This window comes from Stegostoma tigrinum, chromosome 11, assembly GCF_030684315.1.
Source record: "Stegostoma tigrinum isolate sSteTig4 chromosome 11, sSteTig4.hap1, whole genome shotgun sequence".
NCBI classification, from domain to species: Eukaryota; Metazoa; Chordata; class Chondrichthyes; order Orectolobiformes; family Stegostomatidae; genus Stegostoma; species Stegostoma tigrinum.
In genome coordinates this window covers 31,894,357-31,909,700 of record NC_081364.1, presented here as the reverse complement: position 1 = coordinate 31,909,700, position 15,344 = coordinate 31,894,357, and the positions used below count along the sequence as shown (strand labels likewise).

The 15,344-nt window shown below is 39.8% G+C and overlaps 1 protein-coding gene across 7 annotated transcripts in view; it reads left to right on the top strand.

The window, feature by feature from the left end:
* LOC125460360 (ERC protein 2) overlaps window positions 1-15,344 on the top strand; it is a 1,111,380-nt gene that overhangs the window by 431,513 nt on the left and 664,523 nt on the right. For 6 of the 7 annotated variants that reach the window (XM_059649888.1, XM_059649889.1, XM_059649890.1 and 3 more), the window contains 2 exons: window positions 2,924-2,959; window positions 4,949-5,142. In XM_059649888.1, coding sequence (XP_059505871.1) covers window positions 2,924-2,959; window positions 4,949-5,142 — 230 coding nt within the window. The remainder of the gene's footprint in view (window positions 1-2,923; window positions 2,960-4,948; window positions 5,143-15,344) is intronic. The other variant, XM_059649893.1, reaches the window with a different exon arrangement.

The window sequence follows — 15,344 nt, the reverse complement described above, 5'->3', positions numbered from 1 at the left end:
TGCCCTCATCTCCTGCAGTACACTTTGGAGTCGCTGTAATGTCAAAGACCTCCTTATTGCCAGTCCTCTAAGTGTACCATAGTAATACCAATACTGCAATGACCTTTGTGAAAATGCATCCTACAGTTGAATTCACAGCAGTTTATTTTCTTTAAAACTCTTTCTTGGTGCAATGTCATTGAAACCAGCTGAACACTTGTAAAATTAAGAGAAAAAGCAACTTTGAATCAGACAGTGAAGTAATAGCAGTGCCAACATAAATCACAGTCCTGTATGTGTGTTGACAGTGCTTACATTGAGCAACTATCTGTTTCTGAATCCCCACAGTGGTGTCAATGGCATTACAAACATATAGTCAACATTCACACTGATTTGTAGCTGGAAACAGTATTACAATAATGTGTGAACTCTTATAATTCTTTATGCTAAAAATAATAATCAAATGAATTTCGTTAAAACTTAATATTAAGTCTTGCCCATTGTCTGAAAGTCCTATAACCTATATTCTTTCAATGTTAGAAATACAAAAATACTCAACAGAAAAAAGCACTAAATTGTTTTAACCTATGCGATTAATTAAAATTTTCATATTCAATATATCGCCCTACTTGTTACGATTCTGGCACTACCTGGACCACGTGAACTGAACCCCAGGGTTCTGAAGGATTAGCTGAGAAGTTTCTGTATGCATTGATAGTGATCTATTAAGAGGAGACCTAGAGGACTGAAAAATGGCTGATGTAACACCCCTGCTTAAGAAGGAAGCCTGACCTTGGCCTTTGATAATATTTTAGAGCCTGTTATTGAGGATGAGATTGCTGAGTACTTGGAAGTGCACAGTAAAATAGGGGAGGCTACACCTGACTAATCTGTCAGAATTCTTTTGAGGAGGCAATGAACAAGGTCATGATCGATTTGGATTTCCAGAAGGCCTTTGACACAGTTCCGTACACCTTGCTGCACGAGAAAGAGCCCACAGTGTTAGGGATGAGGTACTGGCATCAATAGATGATTGCCTGACTGGCAGAAAGCAGAGAGGTGGGCTAAGGGGATCTTCTTCAAGATGGCAGCTGGTGACTGCTGGAGTTCCTCAGAGGTCAGTATGAGGTCAATAACTATTCACTCTATACCTTAAGACGCTGAGGGCATTGTTGCTATGTTTGCAGATGACTCCAAGATAGGTAGTTTTGAGGAAGCAGTGAGGCTGCAGAAGGACTTGGACAAGCTAGGAGATTGGGCAAACAAGTGGCAGGTGGAATACATTGTTGGAAAGGTGAGGTTATGCATTTTGGTGGGAAGAATAGAGGCACAGACTATCTCCTAAATGGGGAAGGGCTTCAGAAATCTGAAGAACAATGAGATTTGGGAGTCCTAGTTCAGGATTCTCTTAAGGTTAACATGCAGTTTCAGTTGTCAGTTAGGAAGGCAAATGCAATGCTAGTATTCATTTGTAGAGGGCTAACAGTGCAAGAACAGACATGTACTGCTGAGGCTATGTAAGGCTTTGGTCAGACTGTTTTTGGATAATTGTGAGCAGTTTTATGCTCTGTCGAAGATAAAATGTGCTTGCATTGGAAGGGGCCCAGAGAAGTTTTTCAAAAATGATTCTGGGGCTGAAGAGCTTGTCATATGAAGAGCAGTTAAGGACTCTGGCTCTGTTCTGGATGGAGTTTAGAATGATGAGAGGAAACCTGATTGAAATTTATAGAATACTGAGAGGCCTGAATAGTGTGGGCATGGAGAAGACGTTTCTCCATAGGAGAATCTAGGACCTGAGGGCAAAGCCTCAGTGAATGTATGGCCCTTTAGAATTAAGATGAGGCGGAATTTTTTAGCCAAAGGATGGTGAAACTATGGCAGTCTTTGCTGCAGAAGGCTGTGGAAGCCGAATCATGAGTGTATTTAAGGCAGTGGTAGATGGGTTCTTGATTAGTGAGGAGATCGAGATATGGCGCGAAGGCAAGAGAATGGAATTGGGAAATAGCAGCCATGATTGAATGGTGGAGCAGACCAGGTGGGTCAAATGGCCTATTTTTGCTCGTATATCTTATGGTCATGGTCTTATAGTAATTTCCTTTACTAGCTAAGGCTACCACTGAATTTTCTGCAAGTTAACTTCCACTGCAACAGGAAATTGTTATGTTTATGAAAAACCATGTTGTTTTGTAATGTACAATTTGTTCTGAAACTCCTTTTATGGTATAGATCTACTCTCTTATGGAGTTGACCGTCAAAAAAGAAGCAGACTTTCTATTGCAGGAGCTGTCCTTTTGATTTTGGGATAACTTCAAAATGTAGAATTAATTGTTATAATTGAATGTGTTCAAATTTGTAACAAAAGCAAACTAGCATTTTAAAGGATGAAACTTGTCAATGGTGAATTCACAAGTTAAGCAGGTCAAAGACAGCCAATATTTATTGTTGTTCTGCCAAACTTGCACTTCCTTTGAAGTCCACTAAAGTATGTTTGCATTAAGAAGAATATATTTTAAATTTAATAATCTGATTTAATCAAGCTTATCTTCAAAACCTACTTTGAAGCCTTCTGATTAATTATAATTTTAATAAACCAACAGTGTTGGCAGTGATTCATCATTTGAGTTGAATACAAAGCTATATCGTCAGTGATGGGAAGGTTGCTTTATTTCACAGAATATGTACCTCGGACGAGAAAGAAAAGGAAAGTGACACTAACCTAAAAATTTTTACTCTAGCCACTCTTTTTTTTTTTAATGAGCCAGAAACAATATTTGTGTTTCCTTAATGCATCTCACTTTCACTGTGGAATGTTTGGAAACTTAAATCTCTACTTCTAAGAGACGTTTTCTATGTCAATTCATTTGATTTGTTGAGCTAATGCTGTTTTCCTGAATCTTTCCTTCTTCCTGCCTGTGCTTCATTCCTTCCCAACTTTGCAATGTAGCAAGCTGAGCAGTTGTTCAATCAGATGTACATACCAGTAAGTGGTTCTAAAATGCCCTCTGTAATATATGAAAGCATGAGGATCCATTGACCTAATGTTGTGCTTATATCTCAGTGCGGCTCTGCAAACATTTCAAACGATCACAATTTTCAGTCATGCTGGAACAAGTAAGCTATGTAGACTTCAAGGCCTTGGTTGCTTATGCTTAAGTGGTAAATAATTCGAAACTGGCATAATGAGACCATGACATTGATTCTTGCGGTGATCCCTTTAAGTCTACAAAGCCTTGGCAGACTCTCAGTTTATGCACAGACCAAATTTAGTTGTACTTTGGCATACTCTAATGTTTTATCTTTTTAAGATATGATTGAGAAATTGGCAACACTGGCAAGTTTTATAGTAAAGGATTATGCTCAGAATTCTTGTTCATGCAATCCTTGATTTCTATGCAAAAACATAATGTGGAACACAGATACTGTTTGTTCTGTGCCTAGACTGTTGTCAGACAGGACTTCATTGCAGAATTGGGAGCACTTAGAGGGTTAACTTCTTATAATTAAATTAGTTCAAGTTTGCATGTTTCAATTATTTTATTTTTTAATCACTTAAATTCCTGTTTTTTGCATTGCAGTGATTTATTTTCACAAGATTGTTCAGGATACTGATTTTTTTTTCTAGCTAATTTTGTTCATCAGCTTTAAAGATTTGTATTTATGTTTCTTGCTATTTTTGTGAACTTCATGTGCAAATTTGTGAATCCTACACAAATACCACTTGTAAATCTTGTAAATTCAAATTTTGATTCTTGTATGTCTGGACATATGCTTATAACAATACAACAGCTTTTGAGATTAGTCTATAATTGAAGAATTAGCTTAAGTCAATCAAATCTTAAACTGATTCTGTGTAATGCTGGCATCTGAATGAACTATTATATGTTAACTAAGCTCTCTTGAGAGTCAGATCGTGGAATTAATACTGTTAACAGTAACTTGTTTCATTGTGTTCATTACCTTTTAGAAAGTTGGCCAATCTGCTTTTCTTCATCCTGCCATTCTAATATAAATAAATGACAATAAATGAAGAACACTTCAGTGCTGAACCCAGGCATTAAGCTATTTTATTGCTGTCATGTCTGTAGCACCACAAAAGCTACTTCACATTGTTGCTTCTAGATTTATTTCTGCTGTATTTAAATTGGTAATGAATGAATTTGTCATCTTTTCTCTCTCAATTAGTTCCTACATACCTCGTAAATAAGGAGTAATAAACCATTGATTTTGATAGCATATGTTTAGACAACTCTGAGTGATAATATGCAACAGAAAGTTGCTTAGTTTGGCAGTACAATTTACAACCGAACCAAGTTTACCGAAAAAGTGCATGTAATTAGTAACAGATTATCCTTTAGAAATATTTTAAACAAAGCCCAGCAGTTTCTATCCATCACATAAAAATATTTTAAATAAATAAAAATATCTTCTTAAATGATGCAATTCTTTTTGGTCATCTTAGCATCTAATACAATTTATTAATGCAAAACATCACAAAGAATATTTGCATCCTCAGAAGAATAATGCTGTACTTCTATCATTCTGTATGTTGCAGTTTGTTTAGGTCATTTGTCATTCTTGTTTGGCTTGTTTTGTCTTATGTGCTTGGTTTTATTTTCAAGATTCCAATTAGGAATTATGAGGAACATAGGGTAGGCCACACGTTGCAGTGCTTTTTTCCCATTATTTTGTGTGTGCTTGTTTGAATTCTAAAATGTCAAACAACTGCAAAGTTACCTGTGCTGCTATTCATTGTATTCCAGTCCCATCCAAGATAATATATTTGAATTATTCCATTCGTAAAACTGTTCTCTACTTTAAAGCATGTGATTTAAGCTTGTTATGAAATTCATGGAGTTGTTTGTGTGTGTTTTCATTGTAATGAAGTGCTGTGTTATAGTATCATTCTAGAAATTTAATTTAAAATAACTTTTACGGTGTCACTTTCACCTTCTTTACTTTGCATGCAAAGGTTCATGATGCTGAAGAGGATGCTCATTTGAACCCAGAGTTGGGTGAGAAAATGAGGCAACTTGAGAAGGATGTGGCATACTTCAAAGAGGAGTTTGGTAAATCCCAAGCTGAAGTTGACAGACTTTTGGAGATCTTGAAAGAAGTAGAGACTGAGAAAAGTGAGAGAGATAAGAAAATAGCAGAGCTTGAGAGGTAAGCATCAATATTTTAATTAACATCATCATGCCAGTTAAGCAACCAGATACTGGGACAAGATCTGGGAAGTTGATTTTCTAATAGTAAATGGAAAGATTACAAAACAGAAACATTAGGAAAATTAAACAAAAAGCTGTTGCTTTGCACTATAACTAAACCATGATTATTGGCTTGCCATTCTCGATTAGATTAGATTACCTACAGTGTGGAAACAGGCCCTTCAGCCCAACAAGTCCACACCGCCCAGACCCATCCCCCTATAACCCACACATCCCTGAACACTACCGGCAATTTAGCATGGCCGATCCACCTAGCCTGCACATCTTTGGACTGTGGGAGGAAGCCAGAGTACCCGGAGGAAACCTACGCAGACAAGGGGAGAATGTGAAAACTCCAGAATCGAACCCGGGTCCCTGGCGCTGTGAGGCTGTAGTGCTAAGAACTGCTAATCAGTTTGTGTAAGAGCTTGTTCTAGAAGTTAAGTAAAGCATTTAGGACCTTTCAAATGTCGGTTAAATTTACTGATTTGTCCCTTGCTCTGAAATGTTTGTTTTCTTGCATAATTATTGATACCAATCGCATGCCTTCCTACCTCCCCCACTCATCTTATAGAATAGAGACTGTTTGTCACCTGCTGTCAAAACAGCTCTTATTGCCTATCATAACTTTTTCTGCTTCACACACACACACACACACACACACACACACACACACACACACACACACACACACACACACACACATTTTACATATGTACATGGACACTCACTTGTTCTCTCTCTCTTGTGCAGGCTTTCTCTTCCCCCTTCTGGGGTGGCACTTTGTAAGATATCACTTCACTATGTCAATGCCGTGCCAGTCAGCACAAAATTATTTATGTATCGTATACAAATATCTTTTTCTGAAACAAGTTATCTTGTATAATATTGAGTGTTCCTTGGAAAAACTCTTCCTACTTTTTATGTTGGTAGTCATTTGCATGCATGGACTACCTCTAACGTAGGAAAGCAAGGCAACTAATAGGAATCTCATCAGATAAAAAGTGACAGTAAACCAAAACATGGAGCTAAGTGGAGGGGTGCTTTAAAGCTTGGTCAAAGAAGGCGATTTAAAAAATGAAGCATACAAGTGACAGACACAGAAGGTTGGGAAAGAAAAGTGGAGTGGGGAAGGTGTCTGACTTACAGATAGGAAAGAATAAGAGATCAGAGTTAGCTGATTGTAGGGTTTCATAGTTGCAAACTTAGTGTTATGAATGGGGCAGAGCCAGGAAGACATTTAAGCATGAAGATATTTTAAAGTTGAGGCATGAGTGTACCAGGACCCAATTAGGTCAGCATGCCTGGAATGCGAAGGATGGTGTAGTGGATGGTCTGGTTTGAGATCAAATACAAGTAACTAGGTTTTGTACAAACTTTGGCTTTTGGAGGGTGTAAGATAAGCAACTGAACAAGAAAGCATTGTAATAGTCAACTCTGGAAGTAACAAACATTCTCACTCAGTGAGAGTGACGTTGTCAGAGAGGGGAATGGAATCAATAGCTGAGGGAAAGCGTTTGTGGCTGGGACCAATGGCAAATAAGATCTTGGCCCGAAGCTTTGGAATTCCACCCACACTTTCAAAGATACTGTAAATCATCACCTCTGTTTCCTTTATGACTTTCTTCAAAGTAAAACCCTTTGATCAAACTTTTAGCTGCTATCCTAGTACCTCCTCATTCGCCTTGGTTTACCCTAGGACTGAGTGTGTTAAAATCTTGGGTAACAAGGTCCGAATCTTTATTTGATACAAGTCTAATTTAGTTTAAGTTGGCATGAAAGTGAAATTTACGGTTTTTAAGTTGTGTCCTTGCTAGCCTTATCAGGGTTTGTTCAAGTTGTCCAGTGAAAGAGCAGCTTAATGAAGAATCAGCTGAAATTAGCTCCTCAGTGACTCAGACCCTTTTTTGTAGGGGCATATATAAGTGGCAGTTTAGTGTGACTCAGCTTTTGATTGTGACTGATAATAGAATGCTGGACTTGCGTACCCCAAAGATATAAGCAGCGGAATGAAAAGAGATCATAGAGTCATTGAATCCCTACAGCATGGAAACAGGTCCCTTGGCCCAAGAAGCCCACACTGACCCACAGAACATCCCTCCCAGACCCATATTACTATAATCTACATGTCCCTGATGTTATGGGCAATTCAGCTTGGCCAAACCACCTAGCCTGCACATCTTTGGACTGTGGACTGTGAGAGGAAACAGGAGCACCCAGAGGAAACCCACGCAGACACAGGGAGAATGTGCAAACTCCACGCAGACAGTCGCCCAAGGCTGGAATTGAACCCACATTCCTGGCGCTGTGAAGCAGCAGTGCTAACCATTGAGCTACCATGCCTAAACACAGCAGCTGAGTGACCGTTTTTTAGTCCTTAATGTAAAAGTAAGGTTTTCAGTATGTGTTTAGGTTTGTTCTCTTCTTTCTTAAAGATAACTCATCATGTATAAGATTATTAGACAATAAGACATAGGAGTGGAAGTAAGGCCATTCGGCCCATCAAGTCCACTCCGCCATTTAAATCATGGCTGATGGGCATTTCAACACCACTTCCCTGCACTCTCCCCGTAGCCCTTGATTCCTTTTGAGATCAAGAATTTGTCAATCTCTGCCTTGAAGGCATCCAACATCCCGGCCTCCACTGTACTCTGCGGCAATGAATTCCACAAGCCCACCACTCTCTGGCTGAAGAAGTGTCATCTCATTTCAGTTTTAAATTTACCCCCTCTAATTTTAAGGCTGTGCCCACGGGTCCTAGTTTCCCCACCTAACAGAAACAACTTCCTAGCATCCGCCCCTTCTAAACCATACATTATCTTGTAAGTTTCTATTCAATCTCCCCTCAACCTTTAAAACTCTAATGAGTACAATCCCAGGATCCTTAGCCGTTCATCATACGCTAAACCTACCATTCCAGGGATCATCTGTGTGAATCTCCGCTGGACACACTCCAGGGATAGTATGTCCTTCCTGAGGTGCGGGGCCCAAAATTGGACACAGTATTCTCAATGGGGCCTAACTAGAGCCTTATAAAGCCTCAGAAGCACATCGCTGCTTTTATATTCCAACCCTCTTGAGATAAATGACAACATTACATTCGCTTTCTTAATAACAGACTCTACCTGCAAGTTAACCTTTAGAGAATTTTGGACCAACACTCCCAGATCCCTTTGCACTTCTGATTTGCGAATTTTCTCACCGTTTAGAAAATAGTCCATGCCTGTATTCTTTTTTCCAAAGTGCGAAACCTCACATTTACTCACATTGAATTTCATCAGCCATTTCCTGGACCACTCTCCTAAACTGTCTAAATCTTTCTGCAGCTTCCCCACCTCCTCAGTACTGCCTGCCTGTCCCCCTATCTTCGTATCATCGGCAAACTTCGCCAGAATGCCCCCAGTCCCTTCATCCAGATCATTAATATATAAGGTGAACAGCTGTGGCCCCAACACTGATCCCTGCGGGACACGACTTGTCACCGGTTGCCATTCTGAGAAAGAGCCTTTTATTCCAACTCTCTGCCTTCTGTCAGACAGCCAATCCTCAATCCAAGCCAGTAGCTCACCTCGAACACCATGGGCCCTCACCTTGCTCAGCAGCCTCCCATTGCGCACTGTATCAAAGGCCTTTCGGAAGTCTAGATAGATAACATCTACTGGGTTTCCCTGGTCTAACATACTTGTTACCTTTTCAAAGCATTCTAACAGGTTTGTCAGGCATGACCTTCCCTTACTGAAATATACAAATATACATGCAAATTTTGAGAAGATTTGTAGCTCCGGTTGAGGTTCTGGATTTGAGTTTGCACGCTGAGCTGGAAGGTTAGTTTTCAGACGTTTCGTCACCATTCTAGGTAACATCATCAGTGAGCCTCCGACGAAGCGCTGGTGTTATGTCCCGCTTTCTATTTATCTGGTTAGGTTTCCTTGGGTTGGTGATGTCATTTCCTGTGTTGGTGAAGTCATGTCCTGTTCTTTTTCTCATAGGGTGGTAGATGGGCTCCAAATCAATATGTTTGTTGATGGAGTTCCGGTTGGAATGCCATGCTTCTAGGAATTCTCGTGTATGTCTCTGTTTGGCTTGTCCTAGGATGGATGTGTTGTCCCAGTCAAGGTGGTGTCCTTCCTCATCTGTATGTAAGGATACTAGTGATAGTGGGTCATGTGTTTTTGTGGCTAGTTGATGTTCATGTATCCTGGTGGCTAGCCAAGGAAACCTAAACAGATAAATAGAAAGCGGGACATAACACCAGCGCTTCACCCGAGGCTCACTGATGATGTTACCTAGAATGGTGACGAAACGTCTGAAAACAAACCTTCCAGCTCAGCGAGCAAACTTACATCCAGAACCTCAACCTGAGCTACAAATCTTCTCAAAACTCATTAGTAAAGCCTAAAGAGCAAGGGATTCTTAAAGTGCGCAAACCCGAGAAAAGCTATAGAAATAAATTAAAGAAAATACAAAAGTGATGGTAGGACAAATGATATATTTCTGCTGCAGCTTGCGGGAGCTGCTGGACACCAAAGTGATTCAGAACAAAAACATATGAGTTGAGGAACTGGATTCTGAGATACAGACATTGTGACACATCAGGGGGATGGCAAAATTGTCTGGACATTTTGTTTCAGCAGGTTGCCATATCACTGAGATACGATAATTCACATTTGGTGTCTGAGTGATCGAAGGATCTGACTGCAAGTGAGGCATATACGGGGATCCATATGGTACCTTTCAAAGATCCTCAACCCCGAGATTTGTGCAAGCTGTGTGTTTGAGAGCAGGGACTGCAGATTGGATGAGTGAATTGACCACAGCACTATGGGACAGGTTGCTGTTAGCAAAAGTAGGGCAAGTAGTAGGAAGTGGCAGGGTACGGTATAATTATAGGGAGAGATACTGCTGTCTGCCCTGGAGAGGAGATTGGTAGGCTGAAAAGCAGGATAGAGTAGAGGGTAGTAACAGGGTAGAGAAGTTGTAGAATGCATAAATGTGAATCTAAGGAGAAAAATGTTAAAAAGTCAAAACAGATGACTCTACTTAAATATATGTAAAATTCAGAACAAAATAAGTGAATTACTCTCGCAGAAGGTTTTTGGGTATGATGTTATAGCCATTACCGAGACTGGTTACAAAGAGTTCAAATCTGGGAACTAAACATTCAGAGGTATGTGGCTTTTTAAAAGAGTAGGCAGGAAGTAAAGTGGCTTAGGTGTAGCTTTGTTTGTACAGCATCAAATAAATACAATGGCACAAGATGATCATGTATCAGAAGATGTATAATCTATTTGGGTGAAAGAAAGAAATTACAAGCATAAATGACTCTTTCTTACAGAAGTAGTCTAGAGGTCCACTAACAGTAGCTATACTGTAGGATACTGAACAAATCAGGCTATAACTAGGGCATGTATGTTAATGAGGGTTGACTGTAATCTTCATGTAGGTTGGGAAATTCCAAGAGCAAAGGTAGCTACAAGGAAGAATCCGTAGAGTATTTGTGATAGTTTCCTGGCATGGTGTGACATGGATCCAACCAGGTATCAGGTTATTTTGGGCCTGGTAATGTGGGACGAGACAGGTTGAATAAATGATATTGGAGTAAACGAAACCAAAGGAAACAGTGACTACAACATGGTGGAATTCAGCATTCAAATTGACGGTAATAAACTAAGGTTGTTTTTCCTGATTTATGTAAAAGATTTGGAGATGGCTGTTGAGGCCAAATTTGCTTATTTTGTAGATGATACTAAGTTGGGTAGAATACTGAATTGTGAGGATGATGCTGGGCGACTTCAGAGGACATTGAGAAGTTGGCTAAATGGGCAGACACTTTGCAAAGAAATTTCAAAGCAGAGAAATGTGAGGTAATGCATTTTGATGGAAGAAAAATGGGCAGACAATACAGACTCAATGATGCAATTTTGAGGGGCGGACAGGAGCAGACAGATTTTCCGATTCACGTGCAAGGTTCTCTGAAAGTGAGTAGGCAGGTTGACAGGGTCAGAAATCACACAACATCAGCTTATAGTCCAACACGTTTATTTGAAAACACAAGCTTTCAGAACTTTGCTTCTTCTTCAGCTGTTAGTAAGAGAGGTAGTATCAGACACAGAATTTGCAAATAAAAGCAGCAAAGGGTCGCAACTCTGATGAAGATATATTAAAACCAACCTAGGAATTCGTGATTTACAAGTACATTAATCAAATTTTGAAAGGGTAAAGAAGGATATTTTGTTTCTACTAGTTGGTATATCAGTAACTAGGGGTCACAATTTCAAGATTGTAAGCAAGAGAGCCAGGAGTGAGATGAGAAAAAATTCCTTTACTCAAAAAGTTTTTCGGACTTGGACTGTGATGCCTGGGAGAGCGATGGAGGCGGATTTCATAGGAGGTTGCGAAAGAGAGATGGGCATATATTTGCAAGTGGTGAAGATAGAGCTGGAGATTAAGACTAGCTGGGTAGTTCTTTCGGGAGCTGGTACAGGCATGATGGGTTGAATGGCCATCTCCTGTACTGTAATATTTTATGATTTGATAACCAAAAAACTCAACAGTCAGGTGTTAGACTACACCGAGAATTATGTGAATAGGTTTAGTCCTCTTTTCTAAGAAGAAATAGACTGACAATAGAGGCAGTCCACAGAAAGTTCACTTGGATTGGAGGAATTTTCTTATGGTGAGTAGATAGGGTTTACGCGTTGGAGTTTGGAAGAATGAGAGATAACCTTATTGAAACATAAAAGATTTTTCAAGAGTTTGACAGGATAATTGTAGAGAGGTTGTTTGCGGTAGGCTGTGGGATCAGAGGGAATAATCTTCAAGTAAGGAGTCACCATTTATAGCTCCAAATTGAATGATGATTTTGTTTTTTTGACATATTTTGTACTTTACATGCAGAATATGGGATGCTGCTGCTTTCAATAAACATTGTAAAGCACAATTCTGTTGGAATATATTGTAAAATTACTGTTTCAAGTTCATCATTGTGGCACTGGTTTTATCACTGTTAATTGATATTACAAATCATGTGCTGTTCATGAATTTTGAGGGTCTATGAAATGTACACTGAAGCAGCAGAAATTCTTTTTGGATTTATTGCTGAATTAAATATTCAGTATGGGGATATTGGTATCGGAATATGAACAGTTTGACTCCATTTTCCTTTTGTTCATTTCTCACTTGTTACAAATGTGACTATAGATTGACAGTGTAAAATTGTTAATAGACCTACGTCCCAACTCAACACTTCTGAGATGCTACTTGATAATGATTAATCAATGACATTGACCTATTTCTTGAGTTGTAGCTAGCGTGCTTTTATTCATTCATGGGATATAGGCAAAGCTGGTATAACAGCATTTTTGACCTATCCCTAGGCACTGTTAAACGGTGATATTAATTAGATTAGATTAGATTCCCTACAGTGTAGAAACAGGCCATTCAGTCCGACAAGTCCACACTGCCCCTTGAAGTATCCCATCCAGACCCATCCCCTTATAACCCACACACCCCTGAACACTACGGGCAGTTTAGCATGGCCAATCCACCTAGCCTGCACATCTTTGGATTGTGGGAGGAAACCTGAGTACCCGGAGGAAACCCGCGCAGACACGGGGAGAATGTGAAAACTCCGCACAGACAGTCGCCTGAGGCTGGAATCGAACCCGGGTACCTGGCGCTGTGAGGCTGCAGTGCTAACAACTGCTAATCAGTTTGTGTAAGAGCTTGTTCTAGAAGTTAAGTAAAGCGTGTAGGACCTTTCAAATGTCAGTTAAATTTACTGATTTGTCCCTTGCTCTGAAATATTTGTTTTCTTGACCATCTTCAGCCTGTGGTGCAAGTATTTGTACAGTGTTATTAAGGAAGGAATTGGAGGATTCTCACCCACATGAAGGAACAGTGATTCTGGTTCCACATTGGGATGGTTTGCAACATGGAGTGGTACTTGGAGGTGGTGGTGTATTCACGGATTTGTTGCCCCTGCTATTCCAGGTGGAAGAGATTATGGGGTTTGAAGCTGCCATCAAATGATGTCTTGTTGAAGTTTACTGGCGCTGGAGCAAATTATATTTAAGGGGAGGATGGGGTGCAGATCCTGTGAGCTGTTTTGTCTTGGCTGGTGTTAAGCTTCTTGATTGTTGTTGGTACATGTTGACCACTGCTGTGCTGCTTGATCTATTTGGGGAGCACAGCTCTGAATTCATTCAATCGAAATGAATCTTTATTTGACAAAATGCCGGTGACTATCTTTTGTTCTAAAGTCTGACAATCTATTACTTGAAAAGAAGCAAACCTTATTTTCTCAAGTAGGATCAGTGAGTTTCATGCTGGGCATGAACAGGGATCGACAAACAGTCTCGCAGTCTCTGGGCTCCAGGCTCATGATTTTCAAGCTCAGGCTTTTTCTTTCTTCTTCTTGCAATGGTTGTTCCCAGATTCTCGCTCCAGTGTTGAGTTTGCCAGTATATTTATGCCTTAATTCTCAAGGAGATGTGGGACTCGGTACGTGCAAACAGCAATCCACCAAATCCGATCATTCCAGCAGACTCAATCATCTTATTATTCCAGTTGATCGGGTTATCTGCTGATGTTTATTTCATCAGACAAATATATTGTTACCTCATTTAATTATGTTATCTTCTGCTGTTGAGCCTGTAACATGTTATGTCCATGTTTGCTTAGATCCAATAGACTCCTCAGAGTTGACCACATTTACAATCATGTCGGCCTAGCTGCATCCAGCACTCATTCTCAAAAAAGACAGTGTTCATCTATCCCGTTATAGATGGTGGAAAGGCTTTGGCAAGTCGGGTGGTAAGTCTTTTGCTATCCACCACTGACACTGTTGTAGCATCCATTATTTATACAGCTGGCCCAGTTAAGGTTTTGGTCCGTTGTGACCTCCTAGAATGCAAGTTGCAGGGGATTTAATAATGACATTGATCATGATGGGAGATAGTTTGCACTGTTGGCAAAGGAGGCCGTTGTCCTGACAGATGTGTATCATAAATGTTGCTTACTTTTTATCAGCTTGAATGTAGCCTGGGGTATTGCTGCACATGGCCAAGAACTGTTTGATTATCTGAGGAGTTGAGTGGAACTGAACTATGTGCAACTATCAGATTTAGATGTGATATATTTGGATTTCAAAAGCTTTTGATAAAGTATTATCCTCCAGGTTTCATAACAAGAGCCCGTGGTGTTGGGCATAGTATGTTACCATGGATAGAGGATTGTCTCACGACAGACAAGAGTCCGGATAAAAGGAGCATTTCGGGATGCTAACAAGTAACTAGTAGAGTGCCACATACATGAATGCAGGGTCCGTAATTATTTATAATACATATCAATGTCTTGGATAAGAAAGATGCGAAAATTGGTGAGAAGGAAATAGGTAGGAAGGTAACTAATGAAGATAATGCAGAGGCTACAGAAGTACACAGTCAGGTTTGAGTGGTCAAATACATGTCAGATAGAATATAATGTGGGAAAATGTGAGGTAATGCACTTTGGCAAGAGGAATAGAGGAGCTGAAAATTCTTTAAATGGTTAAAGATTGCAGAAATCTGCAACATAGAGGGTTTAGGTGCATGAATCACGAAAAAATGCCATTTATGTTTTGGTAGTAAGGAAAACAAATTGACTGTTGGCCTTCATTTCAAAGAGAATGAAGTATAAAATTGAGGACTTCTTTTCCCAAACTATTCAAGCAATAATCAGAACCCACCTGGAATACTGTGAGCAGTTTTGATTCCCTTATGTAAAGAAAAATACACTGACCTTGGAGACAGTCCAGAGTAAGTGCCTAGTTTAATCCTGGTTTTGGAGGGATTTTCTTCTGAGGAGAGATTGAGAAGGTTGGGCGAGTATTAATTGGTATTCAGAAAAATAAGAGGAGACCTCATTGAAATATGTTAGATTCTTAGGGGCTTGACAGAGTAGATATGGAGAGGTTGTATGATACATCTCCTTGTGTGACAGCCTGGAATGAGAGGGCATAATCTCTGAATAAGGGGTTATCCATTTAAAATAGAGGTAAGAATTCTTCTTTGAACATTGTGAATCTGTTGATTTGGCTATCATAGAGGGCTGTGAAGGCTCGCTGTTTGAGTATATTAAAGGTGGAGGTGACAAGGTTTTTAATCAGTAGTGGAATGAAAG